Consider the following 25,300-nt stretch of genomic DNA (forward strand, 5'->3'; position numbering starts at 1 on the left):
ATTTAGTGTTAAATGCTAAAAAGAAAAATAACTGGGGAAAAGAAATAGGAAATATACATGCGTGTTGCAATCGCTTATTTACTTTACTTGCTTTCTGCCCATAAACTCTTCATTCCATAGCTGTTTTATTCACCAACGCAAACCCAACGCTCACCACAGTGCTTGACCAACACCGCAAGCATTTGATAAACTGGTGTCGGTGCAAGGAGCAAAGAACATCTCCATAGCTCTGGGCTAGCTTCTAGGAGGCAGACCCAAGGAAACGGGAGGAAACTAACTCCCTCTTGACGCCGGGGAAGGGACGTGCAGTCGGATGCGGCGCTGGTGTAGTGGACAGGGCCACTCTCAGGCTCAGCGAGTGGCGCCGGTGAAGGCGCAGCAGCAGTGAGAAGTGGGTGGTGAGGCAAGGAAACTTCCAGCGCACCCACTAGGGGCGGGAGCTGTGCGGGCGCCCTTAAGCATTTCGATCCCTATTTTTACAGTAAGGGACATTGGGGCTCAGAGGAAAGTGCCCTGCCAAGCGTCAGCTGCCCGTAAGCGGTCAAGGTTACCTTAAATTCAGGTTTGAAATACTGGTGTTCTACCCCTAGTCCTATGCCAGCCTCTACCAAAACCACTCACCTACACACCCGCGCCTCTCCTCGAGAGGTTACTCCAGGTTCCGCCCTCTCCCGGGAGGCGGGAAGTGCCTAGCGGGTCTCACCTATGAGAAAATAAAAGTGGTCTGAGGGGTGGGGCAAGGCAGGGACATCTTGAACATTATTGGTTGAAGTGGATGCCAATCATAAAACGAGCCTTGGCATCTCGCCCCTTTCGCTTCCAGCAGGCTTTGCGCGCGGGAATATGGCGGCGTCCAGGTGGAGGTCTTGAGGAAACTAAGTCGGGATGGCGTTGGCGTCGGGGCCCGCGAGGCGTGCACTGGCTCGCCCTGGGCCGCTCGGTCTTGGGGGCTGCGGGATCCCGACACGCGGGGCGTACGAGTGGGGCGTGCGCTCCACGCGGAAGCCCGAGCCTCCTCCCCTGGACAGGGTGTACGAGATCCCTGGACTGGAGCCCATCACCTACGCTGGGAAGATGCACTTCATGCCCGGGCTGGCGCGGCCGGTCTTCCCACCCTGGGACCCTGGTTGGACGCACCCAAAGTTCCGCCGCCCAACCCCGATTCACGAGCAGCCGCTGTACAAGGATGGGGCCTGCTACGTCTTCCACCACCGTTGCCGCCTCCTCGAGGGTGAGACCCTAGGACCAGCAGGAGGGACCTTGTTCCTCCGCCCAGCACCGACCCCGACCCTCTGTGGCCTTAGTCAAGACCTTGAAACTTTGTGGGGCTCGGTTTCTTTTGCGAAATGGGGCCGGTAGTGATTACGTCTTCTGAGGGTTTCAGGGTTAAGTGGGATGTGAAGTGCTGTGCTTGTGTGAGCGAATATTAGGTTGAGTGGCGAGGTGAAAAGACCTGGTTTCTGCCCTAGCCGTGCCTCTATCTAAATCTCAGTCATTTGGGGCAAGTGGCTGAACCTTCCAGAGCCTCTTTTTTCTGTGAACTGAGTGCTTTTGACTAGTTGGACCACACTGACCCTTGCAGCTCTTAACACCCTGGACACATAACTACATTGAAGAAATAGGTGGAGGGAGTTTATAGTGGAAAGTCGTAGCTGAAAGCGTGCTTAATCGCCTGGCCTATGGCCTCATTTCCCAGGCTTGGTGAATGTAACAGAGAGGGATGTGATTTGCCCAGAGATGCCCTGTGGGTTAATAGTGAAGCCAGGGCTACGTATCTGGTTTCCTAGATCAGTGTGCTTTGTCAAAGGTCAGAGCTGAGGTGTTCTCAAGGAAGGGATTTGGACCTAAAAGCCATCTAGCCTATTTCCCCCACCTCCCCACCTCATTCTCACTCAGAGCAGGTCAGAATGACTGAGCTGAATGAAACCAGTCTGTGTGTCTAGAGCAGTACCAGAAATTCTTTTACAGGGTCCGTGGGGGGTGGGAGGGAGGGCTTCTTTTATTGAGTCACTTTCCATATATATATATATATATATATATGTATATATATATATATTTGTTTTTTTAAGTTTATTTTGAGAGAGACATAGTGCCAGCGCGTGGTGGGGGGAGGTGGAGAAGCGGTGGGCAGGGGGGTGGGCAGCAGAGAGAGAGAGAGAGAGAGAGAGAGAATATCCCAACCAGTCTTCTCACTGTCCGCGCAGAGCCAGACTCAGGGCTTGAATTCACGAACTGGGAGATCACGACCTGAGCTGATATCAAGAGTTGGATGCTTAACTGACTGAGCCACCCATGTGTCCCCCCTTTCTGTATTCTTGCCTGTATTCTTGCCTATTCTTCCTTAGTCCCCAAATTACTGTGCAGATTCTGGTTCTAAAAACACAAAATGGTCAGGTTCAGTGGGAGCAGTATTTTCCAAGGAGTAGTTAAGAAACAAAGACCTGGCAGGATTTTCGGACTAAGCCAGAGAATAAATCCTTGATTTGACAAAAACTTAAGTCAACCAGCCAGTCTCTTAAGCCCATCAGACCCATTCCTGAAAACTGACTTTACAGCATCTAAACACTTCCACTGCCCTACCAAGGTGTTATGATGGACCTCACAAGACTTGGTACCCTTGAGTGACCCCGGGAACATTACCAGGCTTTAGGGTAGACAGACTCACGTTGTCCTCCCCACCATCACTTTCGGGGTGTGTAACTTGAAGTAAATTCCTTAGTCTCTGAGTTTCATAAAATCCATCCTATAATGGATTCCAGATGGATCTCCTCCATTCCATCAAATCACATCCAACTTGTAGATAAAGTACCTGGCACAGGTAAATGGTGATGCTCAGTAAATGGCATCTGTAATTATTACATATTATTCGTATTCTAGTGAACCATAAAAAATCTCAATTTTATTTTTTATTTTTTTTTTGAGAGAGCGAGTGGGGAAGGGACAGAGGCAGAGAGGAGAGAGAATCTTAAGCAGCCTCCATGCCCACTGGAGAGTGCAGTGAGCCCATCCTGGGACTTGATATCATGACCTTAAGATCATGACCTGACAAGAGTTGGATGTTCAATCAACTGAGCCACCCAGGTGCCCCCAAATCTCAATGTTTTTAATTAAAAAAAAAAAGTCTTTTTTTTTTAATTTTTTCAAGTTTAAGAAACAGTGGCAGTGTCAGAACTAAAATTCAGGTTACCTGACTCCCACTCAGGGCTTTTTCTGGTGCACCACAAAATCCAGAAGTTGTATTTTTAAATGTTTGTATTTCTCAAGGCCTGCAAGGCTGAAAGTGAAAAGTCCCATTGCCCTTATAGCATTTCATTTATTAGCACAAAGGAAATTGCCTGAAGGTGTCTCCCCCAAAGTACCCTAGGCTCCATTTAATCCCAGACATAGCTTTTAAATGAAGATCTATCTCTGAAACAGTGGTGTTTTCCCATCTGGGATGAGTAGCCTGCTACCCAAAGCAGTCACCAGCCCACTGTCAGGGCTTTTCCAATCAGGGATTTTGGTGTGGGTTAATAGAAGGGATCTAGGATTTGAAATGTTGGCATCCGTCGATCTAGTCCCAGAGTCTAGAGTCTGAATCTTGCAGGCAACAGACAGACACTTTCCTGCAAGATTTAGCCTTACGACCCCAGCCATCTTAGCTGCTGTTTGAATTCCTCCTGTGCAGGCATCGACTGCCTCAGTCAACTGTTGACCATCCTTAGATAGGCAGTCATTCCTGAAGTTGAGTTGAAATTTGGTGGTCCTGGCGTTCACTCTTATTTTAGTTCTGACTCCTCAGATGTCACAGTACAAATCCTGTCTCTCTCAAGACAGACGTTTCCCTAAGATGCTATTGGCAGACTTAAGCAATTCTTATTGAATCACCTTTTTTGTTTTTTTGGTTTTTGTAACTGATTACCCCAAAGGTGTAAAGCAGGCCCTGTGGCTAACCAAGGCCAAATTAATAGAAGGCCTTCCCAAGAAAGTGCTTAGCCTTGTTGATGATCCAAAGAACCACATAGAGAACCAAGATGAACGCATTCTGAATGTGATCTTTCACGCCCGTCTTTGGCACTCCACTGAAGACACCCCCAAGAGAGAGACCTACTGGTGAGTTTCCCCCAAGTCAATAAGATTTCCAGTCAATGGATCTTGGGAGTCAACCTGTTGCTTTACATCTCCAAATGTTTCTTCTTTCCTCCAAGCCCAGTCATTGTGGACAGTCTGATACAGCTGTGTAAATCCCAGATTCTCAAGCATCCCTCTCTGGCCAGGCGGATCTGTGCCAAAAACTACACGTTCTCCACCACCTGGAATCGAGGTTAGTCATCTTGGTCTGTATTTTATCGTTCTACTTTTAGCCTGACTACCAGCTCACCACCACCGCCTCCATACCTGTGCTCATTTCCATCCTTCACAGACCAATTTGTAGGCTCAGACACCTCCTCCTATCGTTAGCCACAGGCCAGTCTTTTTGGTTTTAGTCACTTCTTCCCAAGACTTAATTCAACCATATCTATCTATTGAGTGCCCATGAGTGCCTAAATGTTGAAGGTAAGAAGTGATGAAGCACAGTCTATCTCTGCCTTCACAAAGCTCATACTGGATTGCAAGAGCCTTCTTACCCCATTCATGCTTTCTTCCTTTTCCAAATCCATTTTCCACGTAGCTGCCAGAGTGATCTTTCTAAAGCGCACTTCCCTCCCCTGTTTCAGATCCTTAAGTGTCTCCCAGGAGCTTAAACCATTTATCATAGGATCCAGAGCCGCTGTGATGTGGCCACCACCTAGTCTTTCTAGTCTTACCTCCTTCTCTGCTACCCCCACCTTCAGCCCCATCCCCGGGCCAAATTTTTTTTTTAATTTTTTTTTTTAAACGTTTTTTATTTATTTATGAGACAGAGAGACAGAGCATGAACAGGGGAGGGTCAGAGAGAGGGAGACACAGAATCTAAAACAGGCCTCAGGCTCTGAGCTGTCAGCACAGAGCCCGACGTGGGGCTCGAACTCACGGACCGCGAGATCGTGACCTGAGCCGAAGTCAGCCGCTTAACCGACTGAGCCACCCAGGCGCCCCTATCCCCGGGCCAAATTTACACTTCAGCCACCTGGAGCTTTTTGGCATGAAACTTTGACAGCTTTTGCACTGTGCTGTACATTCTGTGTGGAATGTTCTTTTCTACTTTCCTCCTTTGGTTAAATTCTACTTGTCTGCAAGGCCCCAGCCCCCTTCCTATGTGAATGCAGAGATTAGCTAGTTCTCTTCTGTGCTTCTTATGCCAATCATGCCTATTTTTATTAGAGCATGTATTACACTGTATTGGAATTCTCTAATATCTAATATCTGCCCCACTAGACTGAACTTCTGATGGCAGGGACCTTGCCTTATTCATTTTTGTCTGCTGTGTCTTAACAGTTCATGGCACATGATAGGTGCTGACTGAAGGGATGGGCAAATGATTACCACGCTGAGGGGTTTCGGGGATGTTCAAAGCACACCAGTGTTGTGATTGGTGGAATTCTGGAGCAGGGAAACCAGCTCTGGAATGATTTTGGGATTTTCAGAACATCTACTTGGTCAGGTTTCTCCAGCTTGCCCCTTTGAGTATGGACTTTCTGGCACGGAGTCAGCTTTGCAGAGGTAATGGCACCACTAAGGAAATTAGTGATCCTCATTAATAGAGGAGTACTTGTTGGCCCATCATCAAGTATTACCTCTAATTAAACTGCCCCATTTGGAGCTGTCACTGGAGGAGGGATGTGGAGGGAATTGAATTGGAAACCACACTAGAGTGGTCTGTGGGGAGAATCTAAAACCCAAGGTTAGGAGAGGTCCGGGCACATTTATCTTCCTTGCAGATTATATGTGAGGAAACAGGAAATACTTTAGGAAACTCTTCTTGAAGTGTGGGTATGATGTACTTTAACAAGCAGATCAGAGTTTATCCATCCACAGATGTAGTATCCCTGTTTTACATACCCAGTGAGGGAGACCACACGCTAATTATATGACAGCGCTCTTGGCCAAACCAGCTTTTAGACATAGAAGATCATTACCCTTGATCTGTTACCATCACATTATGATTTGACTGTTTCTAAAAACCCAAAGCAGAGGAAGATTTGCCTCCGTGGAGAATCTTCAGGAGGCCATTCTCAGGGAGGCATTCAGGCACATTTTGCCTGGTGGCAACGCAGCTTCCCGTGGGGACCTCCGTGAAGGGCATCCGCACATGTTCACGGTGGCAGGTTTGCTGATTAGTCCGATGCGAGTTTGTTTCCTCATAAACTTGTGTCTCCATGTAGCAGATACGCTGATCCGACCTAGGTGAGGCTTTCTGACTGGCACAGTTTTTTCACTGTCAGCTGTTGAAGACAACTTGGCCCTTTTCCAGAGTTTAATAAAGCCTTTCTCCTCAGCCTCTGGTCTCAGTCCCTCTCCCTCCCTCCATCCCTCCCTCCCTCCCTGCCACAGCACGCTCTAGTCACCTGGATTTGTCTCCTTAAACTCTGCCGTGGAGGAGCACACTTCTGTGCCTTTGCACAGGTTATTCTTCCTTAACCAAAATGTTTTTCCTTCCCTTTCTTTGCCTGGGCCAACTGTTAACTAACCAAGGGCAGTTTTGCCCTCTAAGGGAGATGTGGCAAGGTCTGGAGACATTTTTGATTGTCATGACTTGAAGAGCGGGGAGGTCTGCTGGCATCTAGGGGGTAAGGGTGAGGGATGCTGCACAGGACAGTTTCCCTCACCGAAGAATTATCCGGTCCAAAATGAGAATAGTGCCACAGTTGAGAAGTTCTGCTCTTATCCATCCGTCGGAAGCTAGTCTGAAGGCGCACCACTTTCAGAAGGATTCTCAGACCTCTGAGAGGAGGCCGGCTTTCCCCACCTCTACTGTCTCTGAATATGGCTCATACTTTTGTATGCACCTTACCTGGTGAGCTTCTCGAGAGCAGAGGGTAACTGTCATTCATTTCTGGGTCTCCAGTGTAGAGCAGGTGCTTGGGAACATCTGTGTGGGGCAGCCCTAACCTAGAGAGCCTGCCGGGCCTCAGGGCTCGTTGGCCAGGGAACACAGGAAGAAGAGTGCATCGATCGATCCCCTTCTCAAGAATCCCCGGGTTAACATTTAACCAAAGTTTTGTTTTCTGCAATTAGGCTGATCAGCTAGGACAGTGGTAAGACTTGAGCATGGCAGGGTGAAGGCTCTAGACTTGGCTGAGCTGAGGTAAGGCTTTAGACCAGGGTAGACTAATTGTCTTTCTCCCCTTTTAGAGTCTTTTCTCCTTCAGGTCCGTGGTTCTAGCGGAGCCCAACTGAATACCAAGGATCCGCTGCCCGCCATCGCCTCCAAGGAGGAGGTTGAAGCTACTAAGAATCATGTTCTTGAGACTTTCTATCCCATATCACCCACTATTGATCTTCAGGAATGCAGTGTTTATGATGTGAAAGACAACACAGGTAAATGTCAAAGCCTTGCATTTCCAGGAAGCATGGAGATGAGGGTCGTGCTTTTTCTGAAGGGAAGGGATATATTGAATGCTTACTAAGTCTGTGCTGGGTGCCTCATGCGCGTTTTCTCCTAAGAGCCATGTAGCAGCCTTTGTGCCAGGTACTGTTGTCCCCATTTTGTAGGCAAGGAAACGAGACTCAGGGAGGTTAAGGGGTTCAGTTCAAAGGCTGACTTTGCTTTTGACCTCTGAGAGGTAACTGTTGCATCAGAGTTGGAATGGGTATCTTTGGGGGGCCTTTTGGCCAGGCACCAGGTGTTTCCTTTATTCACACGTCCCTTGAGAGACACCCTTCTCTCTATGCACCCTGTAAACTCTGGCCAACATTCTGCTAGGACTGAGGAAGCCCCACAGGCCTCAAATAGGGCTGTTCATCTAAGCTCCATCGAATAAGGCACCACCATCTCCCTAGGCAGCCAAGACAGAAATGAGGGTGTCAGGCTGGGCAGGCCCACTGTTCGTGCCATCCAGTCCGTCCCTGTGAGGTGTAGTGTCTTCCTCCCAGCCTCCCGTCATCTCCACAGTGACAGCCTCCAGCAGCCCCACCCACTCTCGGCCAGCCTGTTGCCACAGCCTCCCAGCTGGCCGGTCTGACCTAGGCTGTTTTCTGTCAGTCCCTCTGGTTCCCGGTTCCGGAGGCACCCTTCTGAAGCAGATTCCGTCCTTCCCTCCATGCCTACCTCCCCGTTGCCTGTTGGGTAAAGTTGGAACTCCTCAGCTTATCACATGAGGGCCTCCAGGCCCGGCCTCGGCCCCTCTCTCCAGCCACCAACCTTACTTGTGTCTCCCCGTACCCCGCAGACCCTCCGTTATTCCAGCTACGTGTAACACACGGAGCCCTTCTCACCAGAGGCTCCGGCACGTCCTCTCCCTGAGATTTGTGACCGTCCACCTCTTTTTGCCTTCACCTCAGTAGTTCATCTGTCACAGTTCATCTTCGGAATCTCTTCTTCCCAGAAATGCTGTGAGGTCTTCCAGCATCGTCAGAGGCCTTTCATCTGTCCTTCCCCCGCCCCTGGCTCACCCCATATCTTCACATGTCCTCTGTGTGGAGATGGTCACTTTTTCCGTCTGCTTCCCCTCTAGACTGAGCCTCTCAAAAGTAGTGGCAGGCTGCACTTGGCTGCTGTTCCTGGTGCATGTCTCAGGCTGGGCGCACAGGGAGGGCCCACCAAAGTGCCCATGGGAAGTCTTGTCTGTCTGAAGCAGCGCTTGCCTCTGGGATTTTCTTCTTTCTTTCTTTCTTTCTTTCTTTCTTTCTTTCTTTCTTTCTTTCTTTCTTTCTTTCTTTTTCTTTCTTTCTTTCTTTCTTTCTTTTCTTTCTCCTCTTTTTTCTTTTCTTTTCAGAGAGGGCACAAGGGAGCAAGGGGCAGAGAGAGAATCCCAGGAGGGGCAGAGAGCAAGAGGGGGCGGTGAGAGAGAGAAGTAGGGCTCACCCGAAGCAGGACTTGTGCTCACCTGATGCAGGACTCGAACTTATGAACCCTGAGATCATGACCTATGAGCCAAAGTAAGATGCTTAACCTACTGAGCCACCCAGGCACCCACCTCTGGGATTTTCATAGCCAGTGTCTTCCCGGCCTCTTTCTTCCTCCTTTTCACACCTGCTTTCACTGAGCCAGATTACTTGTTCCGGAAGCTGCCAGCCTACCCAGGGTTTACTCCTAGCAGTGCAGGGGATGAGAATGATGGCCTGGCAGGGTTGTATGGCTGGGATAACAAGGGCTAAGCCTTGATTCTCAGTGCCAGTGTTTGCAGCTCACTTGTGAGGTGTGAAGTGAGTTATTTATTGCTAATAATAAAGTGTGGAATTTCGTAAACGATTTGCTTTTAAAAATATAATTAGCGGGGCGCCTGGGTGGCGCAGTCGGTTAAGCGTCCGACTTCAGCCAGGTCACGATCTCGCGGTCCGTGAGTTCGAGCCCCGCGTCAGGCTCTGGGCTGATGGCTCGGAGCCTGGAGCCTGTTTCCGATTCTGTGTCTCCCTCTCTCTCTGCCCCTCCCCCGTTCATGCTCTGTCTCTCTCTGTCCCAAAAATAAATAAACGTTGAAAAAATATATATATATAATTAGCGTAGATTTCAGGTTTCCTTCTACTGACATCATTGTCACCTATGTGCTTGAATGAGCGAGAAAGGGGTGTCATTAGAGCTAGCATGCAGGAATCACCTGGCACAGGTTGGCAACATTTTCAGTAAAGAGATAGTAAATAGTTCAGGTTTAGCAGGCCACAGATGGTCTCTGTGACAGCTACTCCGTAGACACTGTGTAAATGAGTGGACATGGCTACGTCCCAGTATAAACTTTATTTTCACAAATGGGAGGGGCCAGATGTGGCTGGCAGGCTGTAGTTTGTCATCCCCCGAGCTGTAGGGATAACATCTGCCTTTACTGAGTCTGTAGTGCCTGGCATGGAGCTAAGATCGGGTGACATTCCTCAGGCTTTGGGACAGGCTGATCATCCTTTCCACCCCTCCACATGATTATGTACCTTGCAGGATTCCAGGAGGGCTATCCTTACCCCTATCCCCACACCTTATATTTCCTGGAGACAGCCAGTTTACGACCACACCGCCTTCAACCAGATCACCTGCGGGCCAAGATGATCCTGTTTGCCTTTGGCAATGCCCTGGCTCAGGCCCGGCGCCTCTATGGGGTATGTATGTGGAGAAGACCTCCAAGGTACTTGACGTGTTGTTGGCCTCCTGCTTACGCTGCTCACGGAAAGAAGGGAGGCACAGGGGGGATTCCTTGCTTGACTGAGGAGTTTCAGGGAGAGGCACTTCCACTCACCCCACAGGGGTAAACTGACATCTGTCGGGGGCCTACGGTGTGCCTGTGTTTTTACATAAGATACCTCATTTGTTGATCAAAATAGCCCACAAGGTTTCTTCGTCATCCCCGTTTCCCAAGTGATGCCACCAAATACAGCTTGTCCAGCATTACACACAGTGAGTGGGGGAGAGAGGACCGGAACTAGGTGCACCCAGCGCCTACAGCTTCAGTTACTTGTGCTCTGGGACGCCGCCTCGGTTCTCTGATACCAGACCTGGAGCACAAGCCTCCTTTGGGCAGGAGGAAGGAGAGCAGTAGAGGTGGTGCAGACCTGCCTGCCAAGTGAGGGCGGGTTCTGGGGACCCAGATGCCATTTGGTGATAGCCCCTTGATTCTGAGAGAGTGTCTCAGACCTGGATGGTGTAGTGTGCAGGCTGAGTAGTTGTCCCACAGAGCTAGCCCCCACATTGGTGAGAGCCTGGCTGGGAGCAAAGGCCTCCCGGGAGGGAGTAGGGAATGGCAGTAGGGGATTCCCTGAGCAGGCCCAGGACACTGGATCCTGGGGAGTCGGGGAGGGGGTGGGATGGGTGTGTATTAGGAGGAGCGCTGAGAGTTGCTGCCAGCTCCCAGGTCTGAGGCCCCCCCGGAGGAGTGAAACTCACAGTGTTCTGTTTCCCATCCTTCTTGGTCTAGGAACTAGGTGGGTTTGTGGAGGTGTGGTTAGCCAAATGAGATAGGGAGTGGAATGGACCTTGCCTAGATTGAACATTTGCCACGTGCCAGATGTTTAGTTAGGATTCTTTGTGTCAGTGTTTCTCAAAGTGTGGTCGTGGATTAGCTGCATGAGCATCATCTGGGAACTTGGTGGAAATGCAAAACTGCATCAGAAACTGGGGATGGAACCCAAGTAACCAGTGCTGTGAGAAGCCCTCGGGGTGATGCTGGTTTAAGCTCAAGGTTGAAAACCACTGCATTGTCAGATCCCTGTAGCAACCCCCTGGGCAGATGCCGTCAGCTTCATGTTACAGATGAAGAAACTGAAGCTCAGGGAGGCTAGGTAACTTTGCCAGTGTCACACAGCTAAGAGATTAGCCACGGTCACATCTTCATGTGACTTTCCAATCCTTGAGGGTTGTTGTCTTTATTCCCATTCTCTGACTGCATACTCATGAAGGCTCTGGACGGTTAGGTGACTTGCCCAAGATCCCACAGCTGTCGAGTGAGGAAGCTGGCATTGGAGCCCTGATCCCTCCAGCTTCAAAGGACATGCTGCCTCTCGACTCTGGGGCCGGGGAAGGAAGCAGACAGTCACATGCCAGGTACCAGGTCTGCAAGCTCGTCATAGCGTCTGTGCCAGCTGTTGCCAGCAGAGCCCGGGTAGCAAGGCTGATGCTAATTGCCACCCAGTTGGGTAGGAGAGGGGACCTCCCCACCCCCTCCAGGTACAAATTATTCCTGGGGATGTGAAGTTGAGCAATTATGGGAAGAGCCTCCATGTAAAGGGTAAAATTGCTGAGAAATTTATGTACTACCTGCAGTTTTATTGATCTGTAGAGGGAGATAAGAGTCAATACAGAATTCTCAGCTAACACTTAGAGGTACTTTTCTTTTTATTTATTTCTCGTGCAGCGAAGAACAGGTATTTCTAAGGCCAGCAGTCCCGGTGTGGCCCACACTGAGGTCTGACATTAGCTATTCCTAATGTCGCATTCAGCCCGGAGGGGTGAACGTAGGCAGCATTTTTGAATCCAGGATGCTCTGCTTCATGGGGCTTGCCCGTTGGATCTCTGTCCCATGGGTAGTCGTCACCAAACTGGACTCTGCGCAAAGTCTCAGTGGTGTGAACATAGAATTTGTCATCCATGCTGGGACGCTACCAGGGGTGCAGAGAGGTACTAGTGTCAGATACAGTGGGGCGCTAGGTGTCAGTCACAATGGGGTTTTAAGTGATTTCGTAGCTTGGGGTCTGATCCTGGCTCACGTCTCGTGGGTAACCTGGAACAGATTATACCACCTCTCTGACCCTCATCTGTGAAGTGGGAATAGACTGCTAGAATCATGAGATTACAGGTGACTCTATGTAAAACTGATATAATGCCAGGCACGCGAGAGGCTTTCAGTAACTGGTTGCTGCTGTTCTTATTATTACCAAGGGGCACTAATTGAGGAGCATTAGCAAATGTGTTGACTGGGGAAAACCTGGTTCCGACACAGTGCTGTGGACACTCCAGGAATCTGACACGTTCTGGAGTTGCGTCGGGAGCACGAAGCCCAAGTAAGGCAACTAACTGCAGGCTTAGAGCATTCCAGGGTGCCAGGCCCTCAGGAGCAAGGCAGAAGTGGAAAGTGAGCATGCCGGAGCGTGGGCCAGTCTGCGTTCGGCGCCACACGTCTGTGTGTCTTCAGATAAGTCACTTGCCTTGCTGAGTCTCGGTTTCCTCATCTGTCAAGTAGAGTGAGAACTGAGTGAGGTTATTATAGATGTTCACTGACCCTCCAGGTTAACGTTCGATGGAACTGACGTCACTGCCGTTACCATCACATAACACCATGGGTTTGAGGGATTTCTTGTTAACTTCCCAGCTCACCTTCCTGTACTCTTGCCGCTTGCCCGGTCATCACCTCCCAGCGTCAGGGATTATTCCGTGTGCTTAACCATGAGATGCCACGTCAGCAGAGCCAGGCTGGGGGAGGGAGGGCTGGCCTCGTTCTGGATGGTGCCCTCAACTTACTCTGTTTTCATGGCCCCGTGGTGGAACCCTTAAATGGGAGCAGACGTTTGTTGTAAAGGCCGGAACTAGAAGCCGCCTGTTCTGTGCTGTTCTTCACACCCCAGCGTTTCTGGTTTGATTTACTTGTCCCCTTTTCCTCTCAGAGTGACACTAAAGTTTTGGAGCAGCCGGTAGTTGTGCAGAGCGTGGGCACCGATGGACGTGTCTTCCAGTTCCTGGTGTTACAGCTGAACACCACAGACCTGGCCTCTAACGAGGGCGTCAAGAATCTGGTCTGGGTGGACTCAGACCAGCTCCTCTATCAGCATTTTTGGTGTCGCCCAGTGATCAAAAAGAAGGTGGTGGTGGTAAGTCCAGCCATCTCCAGTCTTGTGATTGGATCGGGGCTGTGACTCAGTTTCCCCAGAGTGAGCCAGGGGTAGAGTTGAAGGGATGCTTGCGAGTGGGACCCTGGCTTTAGGAACTTCCTGCCCAGGATCTCTACCTGGAGGGCTACTTTAGCCCTGCCTGTCACCTAAAATGGCACCTTCCACCCTGGGCCCTCCCTGGCTCTCCCCTCCCGCTTCCCCCTGCCCCCCTCCACACCCGGCTCCTCACGGCACCCTGCGTGCCCAGCTGCTAGCCTGGGGTCTTAGTAGGAGCTGCTGCTTTTGTAAAGGAGGCTTCTCCCTCCGCCCCCATTTCTTTCATCTGGCCATCCCCTCCTTGTCCTTCCAGGTTTAGCATAAGGACCCAGCACCCCACTGCCAGCCTCACTTAAGTGTCTCGTGTGGGTCCCATAGCCCCCGTGTTTCCCCCATCATAGCACAGTCCTGCTGTTGTTCTGCAGTCAGCTGTTTGTAGGTTTTTCTCCTCCATCAAACTGAGCTCTAAGCTCTTCGGAGGCAGGGCCTGTGGACGAGGCATTCATTCCTTCATTTCATTCCAAGGACACGGGATTCTTCCGGCGGCTCATCACTACCGCACCTCAGTGCTCCACTGGCAGAGTGTAGGCCTGCTTCCTGTGCAGTGGGCGGCGGCGGTGTCTAAAATTAATGCTGTAATGTCAGGCAGTGATAAGCACTCTGAAGAGACAAGAGCGCATCGGGGGCTGCGAGAGAGCAGAGTAGGGGTGCTGCTGGGTCTGCGGCTGGGGGTCCCGCATGGGCCTGAGCAGACGTGCTGTGCGGAGCTGGTATCGGCCCCTCGAATAGCATCGGTGCGGCAGCCGCATAGTTACGTCCGTCTCTTGTACCTGTCGGTGCTGCTTCTGCCCTGTAAACCCCTCCCCCGTCCGGGCCCTTCTCTTTGGCCCCAGACACCGTTATCTGTCGCCTGCAGCCACACCCGCTACCCCTGCACTCTCTGCCCTTAACCCTGCTCTCCTTCTCATCTCTGGGTCCTCCCTTCTAGAACACTGACTTAGTGCCAGACACATCTGGTTGCTCAGATGGCTCCTCGGTGCCTGTCTAGTTCAGCTCCTAACCCAATCCCGCCCCCTAGCACAGACCCTGGGCTCCAGCCTCACCCTTCTCTTCCCTCCTCTGCACTGGCACATGTACTCTCTGTGACGCCGCCTGCCTTTTGTTCTGCCTTCCTGGCCCACTCTCCTTGCCCTTTAATACTCATTCATACCTGGTCTCTTCCATGTATGGGAGTCAGTGAGTCATCTCCCCTGCTTCCTGCGCATCATTTCCCTACTGCTGTGAGGCCTGTCACCGTTTATTGTCCCTGTTCGAACACCCAGCCGCAAGCTCCTTGAGGGGAGAGCCAGATTCAAGCCTCCGTTGGGTTTCTAACACTGGGCATAGGCCCAGTACAGGAGAAGGGGCCTGATCTGTGTGTGTGGATTAGTGAGGGATTATCGTCCCCCGGAACGGAAAGGGTCAGCAGACCATTTGTTCACCGTGGTTGAGGTGAGAGGGATGAGGCGTGAGGGCGGTGCCCACTGACGAACTGGCTGAAAGCACTATGAGTGCATCACGTCCACCAACCCAGCCCCTCCGTCCTCTCTCTGTACCAGCTCCCTGGTGCCGCTTCTTGGTCCACGAGAGGAAGAGACTGGGATTATCCAGGTCTGAGGGTTTACATAAAACCGACCTTTGTTTTCATTAAACCTAGTAGCAGGATCCTAATGGGCTGTGTTTTTTTCAGGAACCTGTTGGGCCGACTGGTTTCCAGCCAGAGACATTCAGGAAGTTTTTAGCTCTGTATTTGCATGGTGCCGTGTGAGCCAAGGACCGCTCTGAGTCTGAAGCCCCCTTGCCCCTCCCGTGGAAGATCCTGCATCCAGGGCAGTGACTGCCCGGAGCCTGAGTGCTCCCTTGTCCCCTGGTCTGGATGCCAATAAAGAGCCCTTGAGAGGCACTGGAGCCTGTGCCCGGTGTGGGGTGCTGTCAGAAGGGTCGCCTGTGGCTGCGTGTAGGTGGCGTCCTGAGCAGGTGCTGTCCTGGCAGCCTGACTGCCTGGCCTTAAGCTCAGCTCTGCCGTGGTCCATTTTGACTTTAGAGAAGAGCCTTTGTCTCTTTGAGTTTCACCTTCTTCACCTGAAACTTGAGGATAACGTGACCTCCTTGTTCTTCTGAAGACTGTAGATGGTGTGCACCTAGCATCTGCCACGTAATAGGTGCTCTCTGACACTTGGGCGATCTTACGGGACTCCTTGAATTGTGGGCTCATTCCATAATGACTGCGGGAAATCTGAAGAGAGTATTCATTGTAGGTTTCTCCTTGGCATCCGGGTTAATGGAATACATCTGTGGTTCAGCTGGCCTCTATTCACATAGCATCCAGGTCCTGCTCTGGGCCCGGCACCTTACACACCACATCCTATTTACTCCTCACACAGCTCTTGCAAGGTCAGTGTTTCTGTATTCACGAAAGATGCTGGGTGCCTACCGTGTGCTGGGCAGTGTTCTGGGCCCTCAAAATAAGGGACCTCAGATAGTATAAGGTCACCTAGGTCACACAGCTGGTGGTGTAGGTCACCGGGAAACTCATCAAGACAATCTGCAGGTGAGTTTGGGGAGGGCCTCAAGGACTAGCACCTTTGGGGAGTGGTGGCGCCATCGCCGTGCAGAGGGGTCTGAGCCCGGTGACTGCACCTGAGGTCTCGGCTGGCTCCCAGTTCCGTGGGTGGCAAGGAGGTGAGCCTTTCTTTAGACGCCACCAGTCTGTCGCCATCATTGGCTGGCTATACACCGCTCCCCTGCGTGGGAGAGACGGGTTGGGTAGCCTCCTTGGGCAGAGTGCAGTTCCCAGAGGGACTGGGCTGAGAGCCGTTCGCCACGGAAGCAGGTGGGCCTTCCCTGCTGCCTGCCAGAGGGCCTCTGGGGAGCGAGCTGGAGCAGCGTCACCGCCACCAGAGCTGGTAAATGGCAAAGCGGGACGCCAGCCCTGTGTGTCTGGCCCCCAGGCTCGTAATCTGTCCGCTTCGCAACTTGCCTTCTCGGCTTGGTGGGATGGTGGCGACTGCTTTGAAGCCAGGCTGAGTGGGCCTAAGCCCCTGGAGTCCGGTGGGAGGCGGGGGTGGGGGCAAAGCCAGCCAACTCGGGCGTGGGAAGGAGGCTGCGAGTCAGCAGAGGCGAGGCCGCTAGTAGATGACCTTGCAGCTCAAGGACTGCCCTGGGAGAAGCCGGTGCTGCAGGCCGGGCTGGGTGGCGGGCCCTCCTCACAACCCACCTTGAGTGAGCAGTCCTAGCGGCTGGCCTTGGTGTCCCCTGTGGAGCTCAGAGCTAAGCCCTGGGCGCCCACTGCGCTCTCAAGTCCCACGCATCTCATGTGCAAGGTAAGGCAGGCGGGACTTGGTGGGTTTTATCCTCCCTCTACAAATGGGGAAACTGAGGCTCAGAGTATGTATAGTGTGAGGAGCTAGAAAGCTCCTATGTGAGGACAGCTATCCTTTCCATAGAGATGTATCCACTTCTCCAAATCTCAAATGCCTGCTTCCCTCGGCCTCACCACCTGCATCCAGGGTGGGCTTGCTGCCCAGAGTTAAGAGCCAGCCTGTCAACAGCAGCGCAGCCCCTTCTAGCTGTCACCCTCCCCCCGAAACACACGTGTGCGTCCATGGGTTTCCTCATCCCCAGCTGGGCCACCATGGAAGACTAGGTCAGGACTGGGGACTGAGCCCTAAGGTTCCCCACTACAGAACTCTTCCGGGGGCAGTCCAGCCCATTTTATAAATACCTGCTGTGTGCCTGGCCTCGTGCTGGGAACCAGAGACACAGAATGAGCCCTGGTCTCTGTTCTCCAGGAGCTCCCAGTTTGCTGGCAGACACTGACAGCAGTTGGCCTCTGGATCCACAGAAACAGGAAGTTGTGAAGGCCACCCACCTGGGCCCATAGGTGACAGCATGCAGGGGAAGGTGCAGGGGTGACTACTCAACAAACATCCGGTTACTCCATGAGAAACTGAGTGCCTGCTTGGCGATTCTGGGGACACGGAACACTTGGATGTTGGCTCCAGCTTTGAGGAGCCTAGCTGCTGGGGGCCACAGGCTGAGGGGTGGTGTGGGAAGGTGCTTGGTGTTCTTACCCTATAAGCAGAGGTGTGCAGGGAGGTGCAAAGCAGGATCCCACTGCAGGCTGGGCCCTTTCCTCCCTACCGGGGCACCCATGACCTGGGTTCGCTTCTAGCTTGGCACCCCCATACCGTGGCTCCCACCTGCCCGAGTCCTGCCTGGGAATGCCAGGTGGCGGCAAGGGTAACGGGTGGCTGCTTGCTCATCACCACCTCCTTTGCCCAGCACTGGGTTGGCACGTGGCAGAGGCTCCCTGCTGGTGGAACAGAAACTTCTTCAGAGGTCTGAGTGCAGGTCAGTCCCAGCCTGAGTATCCTCTTCCAACGGTGAGGGCTGCCCAGTTGTTCAAAGGTGTCTGCTGAGGAAGAGCCTAGAAACCTGATTCCAAGCTGAGGGAAGGGCAAAATGCAAGCTTCTAGATCCTCCCATCACACCCATTTGGACTCTGCACCTGCCCCATAGGAGGAACAGTACCACTAATAGCTAACACTGCTGTTCGTACTACGTGCAAGGCATGGTCTAAACCCTTCACAAGAGCCACCTCATCCTCCCAACAACCCCATGAGGTAGGTAAACCATTATCCCTGTTTATAAATGAGGTAAGCAGGGCACAGGTAGAAACTAACTTGCCCATGGTCACAGTAAGTAGCGGTAAAGACAGGATCGGAAATTAGCAATGTGTGTCTGGAAGGGTCAGACCATGTAGAGATGTACTGAGCCTACAACACTTTCCCTCCCCTTCTGCGGGCCTGGAGCAAGGTCCCCAGAGCTCAAGGGAAGCAGAAAGTCCTACTTTCCAAATGTTCAAATGCCCGTCCCGCTGCTTACCTTGCCCCACCCAACCACCTTCCAGGATGCAGCATTTGGGAAAGGCTATTGTGAAAATCCTCCAAGGGCTCCCCCTTGCCTTGGAGGGAAAACAACGAAAACACAAGACTGAAGCTCCGTGGGGTCCCCAGCCTAGGACCAGTGAATCACTCCACCTGAGTGGGAAAGCCAGGTGTGGCTGCCACCCTCAGGGCCACAACTGGCACTGGCCAGTGCTGATTCTCCTTGGAAAACACCAGGAAACTTTTCTACTCCCTGAAAAATACATTCTGGCAGTGCCCCCAAATATTTGACGTGACACTGATGTCTCCCTTCCCAACCCACCTTCCCCAAAGGCCACTGCAACTCTGCACAGAAAATGCAGCATTCACATGCCCAGGAAAACAGGGAGGACAACCTGAACACAAAACAAAATCTCGTCATGCACCAGGAACAGAAACTGTGCCCAAGCAGTCCACCTCGCATTTTGTAATCAGTATAATAAACTCCCACCCACGTTTGCCCCCAAACATGTCAGGAAGGGCTGCGGAAAAAAGATGTCCCTTTAATAAAACGTTATCAACATATATCGTACACAAACTACAATGTATCATAATTACTTTTTTTTTCCTCTCTTAATTCAGAACCAGACTACAAGGTAAGAAAAAACACAGAAACAGCTACAATGTTCCCAATAATCCGCACAAGGTCTTTTTTCAGGCAGATGGTATCTCACATAGTATGATATACATGGATCAGGAAGGGGAGGGAGGAAAACAAACAGCAGCTACAGGGGAGCAGGGAGGAGGGGCTGTAAATGTACAAAGAATTCGGGTGTCTTCAGGGCAAGACACAGAGGTTCGATGGGGGTAGTGAGGTGAGGGAGGCCATGAGTCACCCCTCCTGGGAGGGGACAGGCTCCACTGTCGCATTTGTCGGTTTTTGAAAATAAAAACAGGACCGGAAACAGCACGTCTGTTTGGTTGTTGGTGTCCCCCGCCCCCCCAACAGCTATTCCAAAGTCTTTCCATCCAGTTCCAAGCGTATACAGAGCAATTCTGGTCAATTCCCATCTTTGAAAAAGAAGCAAGAATCAAGAGAAAAAAAAAAAAAAAAAAACCCAAAACAAAAGGAAACCCAAACTCCAGCCCTACAGTGCCCGCACACACGAGCACACACGACGAGGACGATGCGAGCCAGGGCCACGGGGCGAGAACGCGGGGGTCACGGTTGCCATGTCCCAGGTCATAGCCATCCTGTTGGGGGCGGCCTCCCCCACTGCGCTCCGTCCAGGCCACCACCCAGCTGGCAGGATTCTCGCTGGGAAGACTGGGGTGGGGGCTGAGAAGAGGGCTGGAGCGGCAGGGAGGCCGGGCAGGGGAAGGTCCAGAAGAGAGAGAGGAGGAAGCAGTCCTGGGAACACAGTGCATGCCACCGGGTCACAGCGAGTCTCCGCTGTGGCGGAGTCCTGAAAGCGGTCAGGTGGTCTGGCCCCTCGGGCCACATACGGGAGGGGGTGGTTCTGGGGTCCCAGTTGTGCAGCTGCTGAGGCCACCTCGCCGGGAGAAACCAAGCGAAAACAAAACAGGTTCCCACCCCTTGCTTGCCCATCCGCACAAACCGAAAACCCCAAGTGGAGAAAGGGGACTTTCTTGTCTCTTTCCAAAAAAGGCCTTTTGAAAGAAACCACCGATTGTAAACTGCCCAGTTTATTATTATTATTATTATTTTTAGATGGCTACAAAGACAGCGTGAGATCTCACACCTAGACTAGCTTTCCTGGTGGAAGGGCTTGGGTACAGACAGACAGCAGGGCTTTTTTTTTTTTTTTTTTGGTCCTTTTTTCTTTTTTTCCATTTTTTTTTTTTTTAAAAGAAGAAAGCAAAGAGGTTGATTGGGGTGGGGTGGGTGGGGGACTTGCTAGAAGCTTCCATTTTTAAAAATTTTTCCCCCAAAAAAACCCCCTGAAAACAAATTAAAAAATCCCAGTAACGGTAAAACCCCAAACAAACAAAAAAAAACAACAACAAAAAAGTGTCATGTACATAAAAGGTCCTTTTGGGAAAGGGCAAGGGGTGGGATTTTTCTGGTCATTGACTTGAAATATATTTTTATTTTGAGTTTTGTCCTTCATGTTTTATGGAATAAAAAGTTCGGCCTTTTTATTGCATGAAACTAAAATTGGGACAGGTGGGGGGGACTGGAGGAGGAGGGTGGGGGCTGAGGGGGAGCAGGGAGACGCCCCTCCCCCAGCTCCTGGGTAATGACACCTCACTTCTTCTTGCATAATTTCTGGCATCTTCCCGCCTGCAATGCCGGCTCTCTCAGGTCTCGGAGAAGAGGAGGGGATCACACGCTCATCGTCATGCTTGGAGAATACTGGAAGGGGAGAAGCAGAGACAGGGCCATGAGGGCCAGTGTGGGCTAGATTGGGCCAGTCTGGGAGCGTGCCTGGGTGGGGAAGCCTGTGAGGGCTCTGCCCGCTCAGCACTAGACTGTGCCCACCCCCGCATCGTGGGAGCTCTGGGGGCTGCTATCACAACTCGCCCCCCCATCCCACCCCTCTCCCTTCTCAAATCCCCTCTTCCCAGCTGAGGAAGCAGCCGACACTGCCCTTCCCACACAGCTGCTTTCCTGCAGCTCACCCAGGGTGTCCTGGGGGGAGCTAGTCTGGGGTTCTCAGAATCATGACGTCGTTTCTTCATACAAGAATGTAAATAGAAGCCAGGCCCTCTGCGTGGGGATCCCAGGAAATCTCTGGTGGTATGAACCTCCCTCCCCAGGACAGACAGAAGTGGACCCCCTCAGAGGCCCGGCGGGCCAGAGCCCAGGCCTCCTGAGTCCCAACCCAGGGCTTTCCCAGCCTGGTCAGCTTTATCAGTGTTGGGAGGCGATGTGCCTCCCTGTAGAGGTCTCCAGAAGGTCCTGCCAGTGGTCGGGGTGGCAGCGGTTGGAGGCCATGCGGCAGGGAAGAGAGGGCCCTGCACTTTGTACAGAAAAAGGACCAAGGTGAAAGCCAGAGGCACAGCTGTTGGGACACCAGCCTGCCAGGCTGGTCCTGGCCAGCAGGCACCACAACTTAAGTAATTTAGTCCCCGGCCCCAGAGGTAAGACGATGATCCAGGGCCGAAACTGGGGGGAGGGATACATGCAGCACTTACATTGTCATTCTGGAAGGAGTGGAGGAAGTTCCCTCCTAGCTCACCATCGTCTCGAGGGGTGCCTGGAGGATTGCTAATGCCACTTATGTTGTTAGGAGAATTCTGGGGAGAGGAGAGACGAGGTGAGCCCCAGAGCCCCAGAGTCCTGCCCACCCAATGGGGAGAAAAGCTTTCTGGGGCCTCAGGGCTGGGGCAAGGTGGATGTGATCAGGGAGGAACACACAGAACACACACTCACTTTTGGAAGTCCATCTATGTCACCTGACCCTGGAAGGAAAGAAAGAAGGAAGGAAAATCTGGATTCAGTTTCTTGTTTGTTCTTCCGTGGCTAGGTCTCCAAAGCCACCCAAATCCCACACTATTTCTGTGCAGACGATCTTCTGTCCTGGCTGTATCTCTGGGGATCTTCCTACGTGCCCAGCCAAGGTCAGTGGGGTAGACCAGGCCCGGCTGAGCCAAAGAAGGCTGCTCGGGCAGGGTCGCGCGGGGTGCAGCATGATCATGGGGCTGGCGCCCGCTTACCTAACGATCCGTTCATGTGGTGTGGTTCCATGCCGCCCATGCCTCCCATCGGGCCGTCCGAGCCTGGACCCATCGGGAACTGGGGGAGAAGCACAGGGCGTGGTGGCTGAGTGGACCCCAGGCCCTCGGCACCCCTCTCATGGGCTCCCACACCCAGCTACAAAGGAGCTGTGCCCTCAGGGAGCTTCCACCTGGTTGGCTCCTCCGTCGGGCACACCGCGTGGCTATCTGATGCCACCAGGAGGCCGGAGCTGGTTCCTCCCCTTGGCTCTCGGAATTGGGCAGGGCAGGGGTGTCCTCCCTACGCTCCAAATGAGGAAACGAGCCCAGAGAGGGAAAGACACCGGCCCAAGGCTACACTGTGGTTCTGGGACAGCTCTCTAGCCAAGTGTCACGGACCCCGTAATAAGGCTCTCTCTATCCCTGGGACGGAGCGTGTGACTCACCAGTCAGAACCTCACACAGACACACAAATGGGTGACTGTGCGCAGCCAGGGGCCAAAGGTATTAATGTCTCTCATCCCCATTTTACAGGTAAGGAATGTGAAGCACAGAGAGTGGGAAATTCTTTGCCGGAGGTCCCCCCCTCCCCTGCCCTGGGAGACGGGAGGAGTGGGGACTGGGGCGCGGGCAGCCTGAGCCTGAGTCCCACCAGCCTCCTCTGAGCGATTCCTCAGAAATGGAGTTTCATGGGTAAGGTGAGGAGATTGGGTCTACTGAGTGACTGGGAGGTCAGGGGAGAAGCTGGGGGGGGGGGGGGGACTAGAGTTCTCTCCTGGGGACAATGTAGAGGAAGGCCACTGATGAGTCCCCCAGGCAGAAGTGGTGGCAGGGCAGGCGGCTCAAGAGGCCGGAGGCGGAATCTGCTCTACCCCTAGCCTTGGACCTGGAGGGGGCGGTAGAATGATCTCAGAAAAGTAGCAACCAAAGGCCAGAGGTCATATCCCATGGTTGAGAAGGGATGGCTGAGCCCAGTCTGGTGAGCCCAGGCCCTGTGATGCAGACCAGACGTCAGGGTGCACAGGGGTGGACACGGCAGAAAGGAGGACTGTTTGGCATCTGGCCTATGCCAGGGGCGAGGGACACAGAGTTGAGTCACAGCCGAGCCTCAGCCCGGAAGGGGAGTCCACGGTTATGGACACCCAACCACCCCACGGGGCAGAGGTGCTGAGTTCCAAAGGGAGCTGCAGACAAGGCATGGCCAAGGCTTCAGGAAGAGTCAGTGGGGAAAGGGCAGAGAAATCTGAACCCCTGCATGGAGGAGGAGGCAGAGGGCCAAAATAACTGAGGACAGAATTTGGGCAGGGGGAGACAGGCCACAGAAGTCATTCTAGGTAGGGGTCCTGCGTGAGCAGAGAGGCAGGGGGCAGCACAGGCTGCCGGAGCCCACATTGCAGGGGTGCGGCTAGCGTGCCAGCCGCTCCCTCGCGCCCACCGCCCACTCACATGTACCACAGAGGCGGCCCCCTTGCCTCCCGCCTCTCGCCTCCCCAGAGGCTTCCCAGGGCCACTCACAGGCACCGAGGCACATTTTTGACACCTGGCAACAAATTTCACACTTACTCATCCAAGTGAGAGGAGGTGATGGACTTTTTAAGGAGCCAACTCAGGACACAGTCGTATCAGACAAAACAGCCCCCCAAACGCGATTAATGTCATAAACAACGGCATGTTCTGCCTTCAACATAAGCATCTTTTTAAAACTTTGTGTTTTCTCGTGTATTATTATTTCTAACCGCTTGACCGGGCTGGAATTCGCACAAAGTACAAGTGGCCCACTGCAAGCACACAGTTCGGTGGTTTTTAGCATGTCTGCAGGTGTGCGGCCATCACCACCAGATCGACGTCAGAACTCTCTCATCACCCCGTAAAGAAACCTTGTACCCGTTCGGTCACTCCCCATCCCCCTCCAACCCCCAGCCCCAGACAACCATTAATTTGTTCTCTGTTGTCTATGGATTTGCCTATTCCGGACACATATGACCTTCTTCTGCGGCTGGCTTCCTTCGCTCAGCAGGTCTTCGAGGTTCGTCCGGGTTGGGGCATCAGTTAGTACTTCTTTCCTTCTTCCGGCCAAATCATGTTCCATTACACGGAGAGGCTGCGTTCTATTTATCCGTTCAGTCGGCGGACGCGTCGCTCCCACTTTTTAGCTATTATGAATAACACTGCTGTGAATGCTGGTGGACGATTACTATGTGGACACGGGTTTTTATTTCTCTTGGGTAGATACCTACCCAACAGTGGAATCGCAGGGTCCTGTGGTCATTCTGGTTAAGCTTTCGAGGAACCGCCACGCTGTTTTCCAAAGCAGCCGCATCATTTCACGTTCCCCGCAGCCACGTGTGAGGGCTCCAGGGTCTTCCCGGCCTCACCCGCGCCGGCACGGTTTCTTGGTGACAGCCAGCCCAGTGAGTGTGCAGCACTGTCTCGTGCTTTCCACGTGCATCCCCCCGATGGCCACGAAGAGGAGCACCTTTGTGTGCTTACTGGCTACGGGTACATCTTGGCAGGAAAGTCTATTTTGGATCGTCGGCCCACTTTTTAAATTGGGCTGGTTTTTCGTGCCTGAGTTCGAAGAGGTCTTTGCGTATTTTGGATTCAAGTCCGGTATCAGATTCGTGATTTGCAAATATCTTCTCCGCTCCGCGGGCTGTGTTTTTCACCTTCTTGATGGCGCTCCTTCGAAGTATGCAAGTTTTAAATCTTGATGAAGTCCAATTTATCTACTTTTTTCTTTTGTCACCCGTGCTTTTGGTGTCATTGGGAAGGCTTTGCTTTTACCTGGGCCACAAAGATTTATGCCTACATTTTCTTCGGAACGTTTTATTGTTTCAGCGCGGATGTGCATGTCGAGGGTTGAGTGTTCTGGAGAGATTCTGGGTTTCACCGTGGAGGAACGGTCCAACTTCATGCACTTGCCAGGGGACATACAGCTGTCTCTACACCACTTGTTGATTCTGTGCTCGTTATTTTGTTACGTAAGTGCTATTATTTCAATAAAACCACAGTCAGGCTAGTTAACAGCAGCAGTTGGTAGAGGACTAGTTAAAAAAATAAACGGTTTGTGTGAGAAAAACAATTTATCTGGAGTCTTTATTGGATTACTTCAATTTTCCAGGCTATATTACTATGTATTCTTAAAACATACAAATTTGGGGCGCCTGTTGAGTGTCCGACTTCAGCTCAGGTCATGATCTCCCTGTTGTTGGGTTTGGGCCCTGCGTTGGGCTCTGTGCTGACAGCTCGGAGCCTGGAGCCTGCTTCGGATTCTATGTCCCGCTCTCTCTCTGCCCTTCCCTCGCTCATGC

The 25,300-nt window shown here is 52.3% G+C and overlaps 3 protein-coding genes across 15 annotated transcripts in view; 1 reads left to right on the forward strand and 2 right to left on the reverse strand.

The window, feature by feature from the left end:
- The window catches only part of CYB5RL (cytochrome b5 reductase like), a 33,113-nt gene extending 32,417 nt beyond the window's left edge, over positions 1–696 (reverse strand). For 7 of the 8 annotated variants that reach the window (XR_015254710.1, XR_015254709.1, XM_086717063.1 and 4 more), the window contains exon 1: positions 622–696. The gene's annotated coding sequence lies outside the window, so the exon portion shown is untranslated. Of the gene's footprint in view, positions 1–551 lie in introns of all 8 variants that reach the window. The other variant, XM_086717058.1, reaches the window with a different exon arrangement.
- A 120-nt stretch (positions 697–816) lies between these two features.
- On the forward strand, positions 817–15,353 carry MRPL37 (mitochondrial ribosomal protein L37). Its single transcript, XM_025935110.2, has 7 exons — positions 817–1,231; positions 3,909–4,092; positions 4,188–4,303; positions 7,255–7,440; positions 9,989–10,146; positions 13,141–13,344; positions 15,131–15,353. The coding sequence occupies exons 1-7, from the start codon at positions 886–888 to the stop codon at positions 15,206–15,208; spliced, it is 1,272 nt and encodes a 423-aa protein (XP_025790895.1). The 5' UTR covers positions 817–885; the 3' UTR covers positions 15,209–15,353.
- A 3,498-nt stretch (positions 15,354–18,851) lies between these two features.
- The window catches only part of SSBP3 (single stranded DNA binding protein 3), a 166,116-nt gene continuing 159,667 nt past the window's right edge, over positions 18,852–25,300 (reverse strand). For all 6 annotated transcript variants that reach the window (XM_086717051.1, XM_086717053.1, XM_086717052.1 and 3 more), the window contains 4 exons: positions 21,990–22,068; positions 21,706–21,734; positions 21,468–21,569; positions 18,852–20,685 (listed from right to left, as the gene is read on the reverse strand). In XM_086717051.1, coding sequence (XP_086573177.1) covers positions 20,656–20,685; positions 21,468–21,569; positions 21,706–21,734; positions 21,990–22,068 — 240 coding nt within the window. In that variant the 3' untranslated portion in view covers positions 18,852–20,655. The remainder of the gene's footprint in view (positions 20,686–21,467; positions 21,570–21,705; positions 21,735–21,989; positions 22,069–25,300) is intronic.

This window comes from Puma concolor, chromosome C1 (genome assembly GCF_028749965.1).
Source record: "Puma concolor isolate L17-30 chromosome C1, mPumCon1.1.hap2, whole genome shotgun sequence".
Taxonomy (NCBI): Eukaryota; Metazoa; Chordata; class Mammalia; order Carnivora; family Felidae; genus Puma; species Puma concolor.

Coding starts and splice junctions, on each gene's coding strand:
- MRPL37 (XM_025935110.2), top strand. CDS start 886: ATGGCGTTGGCGTCGGGGCCCGCGAGGCGTGCACTGGCTCGCCCTGGG. Junction 4,093..4,187: donor CCCAAGAGAGAGACCTACTG/GTGAGTTTCCCC, acceptor CTTTCCTCCAAG/CCCAGTCATTGTGGACAGTC. Junction 7,441..9,988: donor TGATGTGAAAGACAACACAG/GTAAATGTCAAA, acceptor TGTACCTTGCAG/GATTCCAGGAGGGCTATCCT.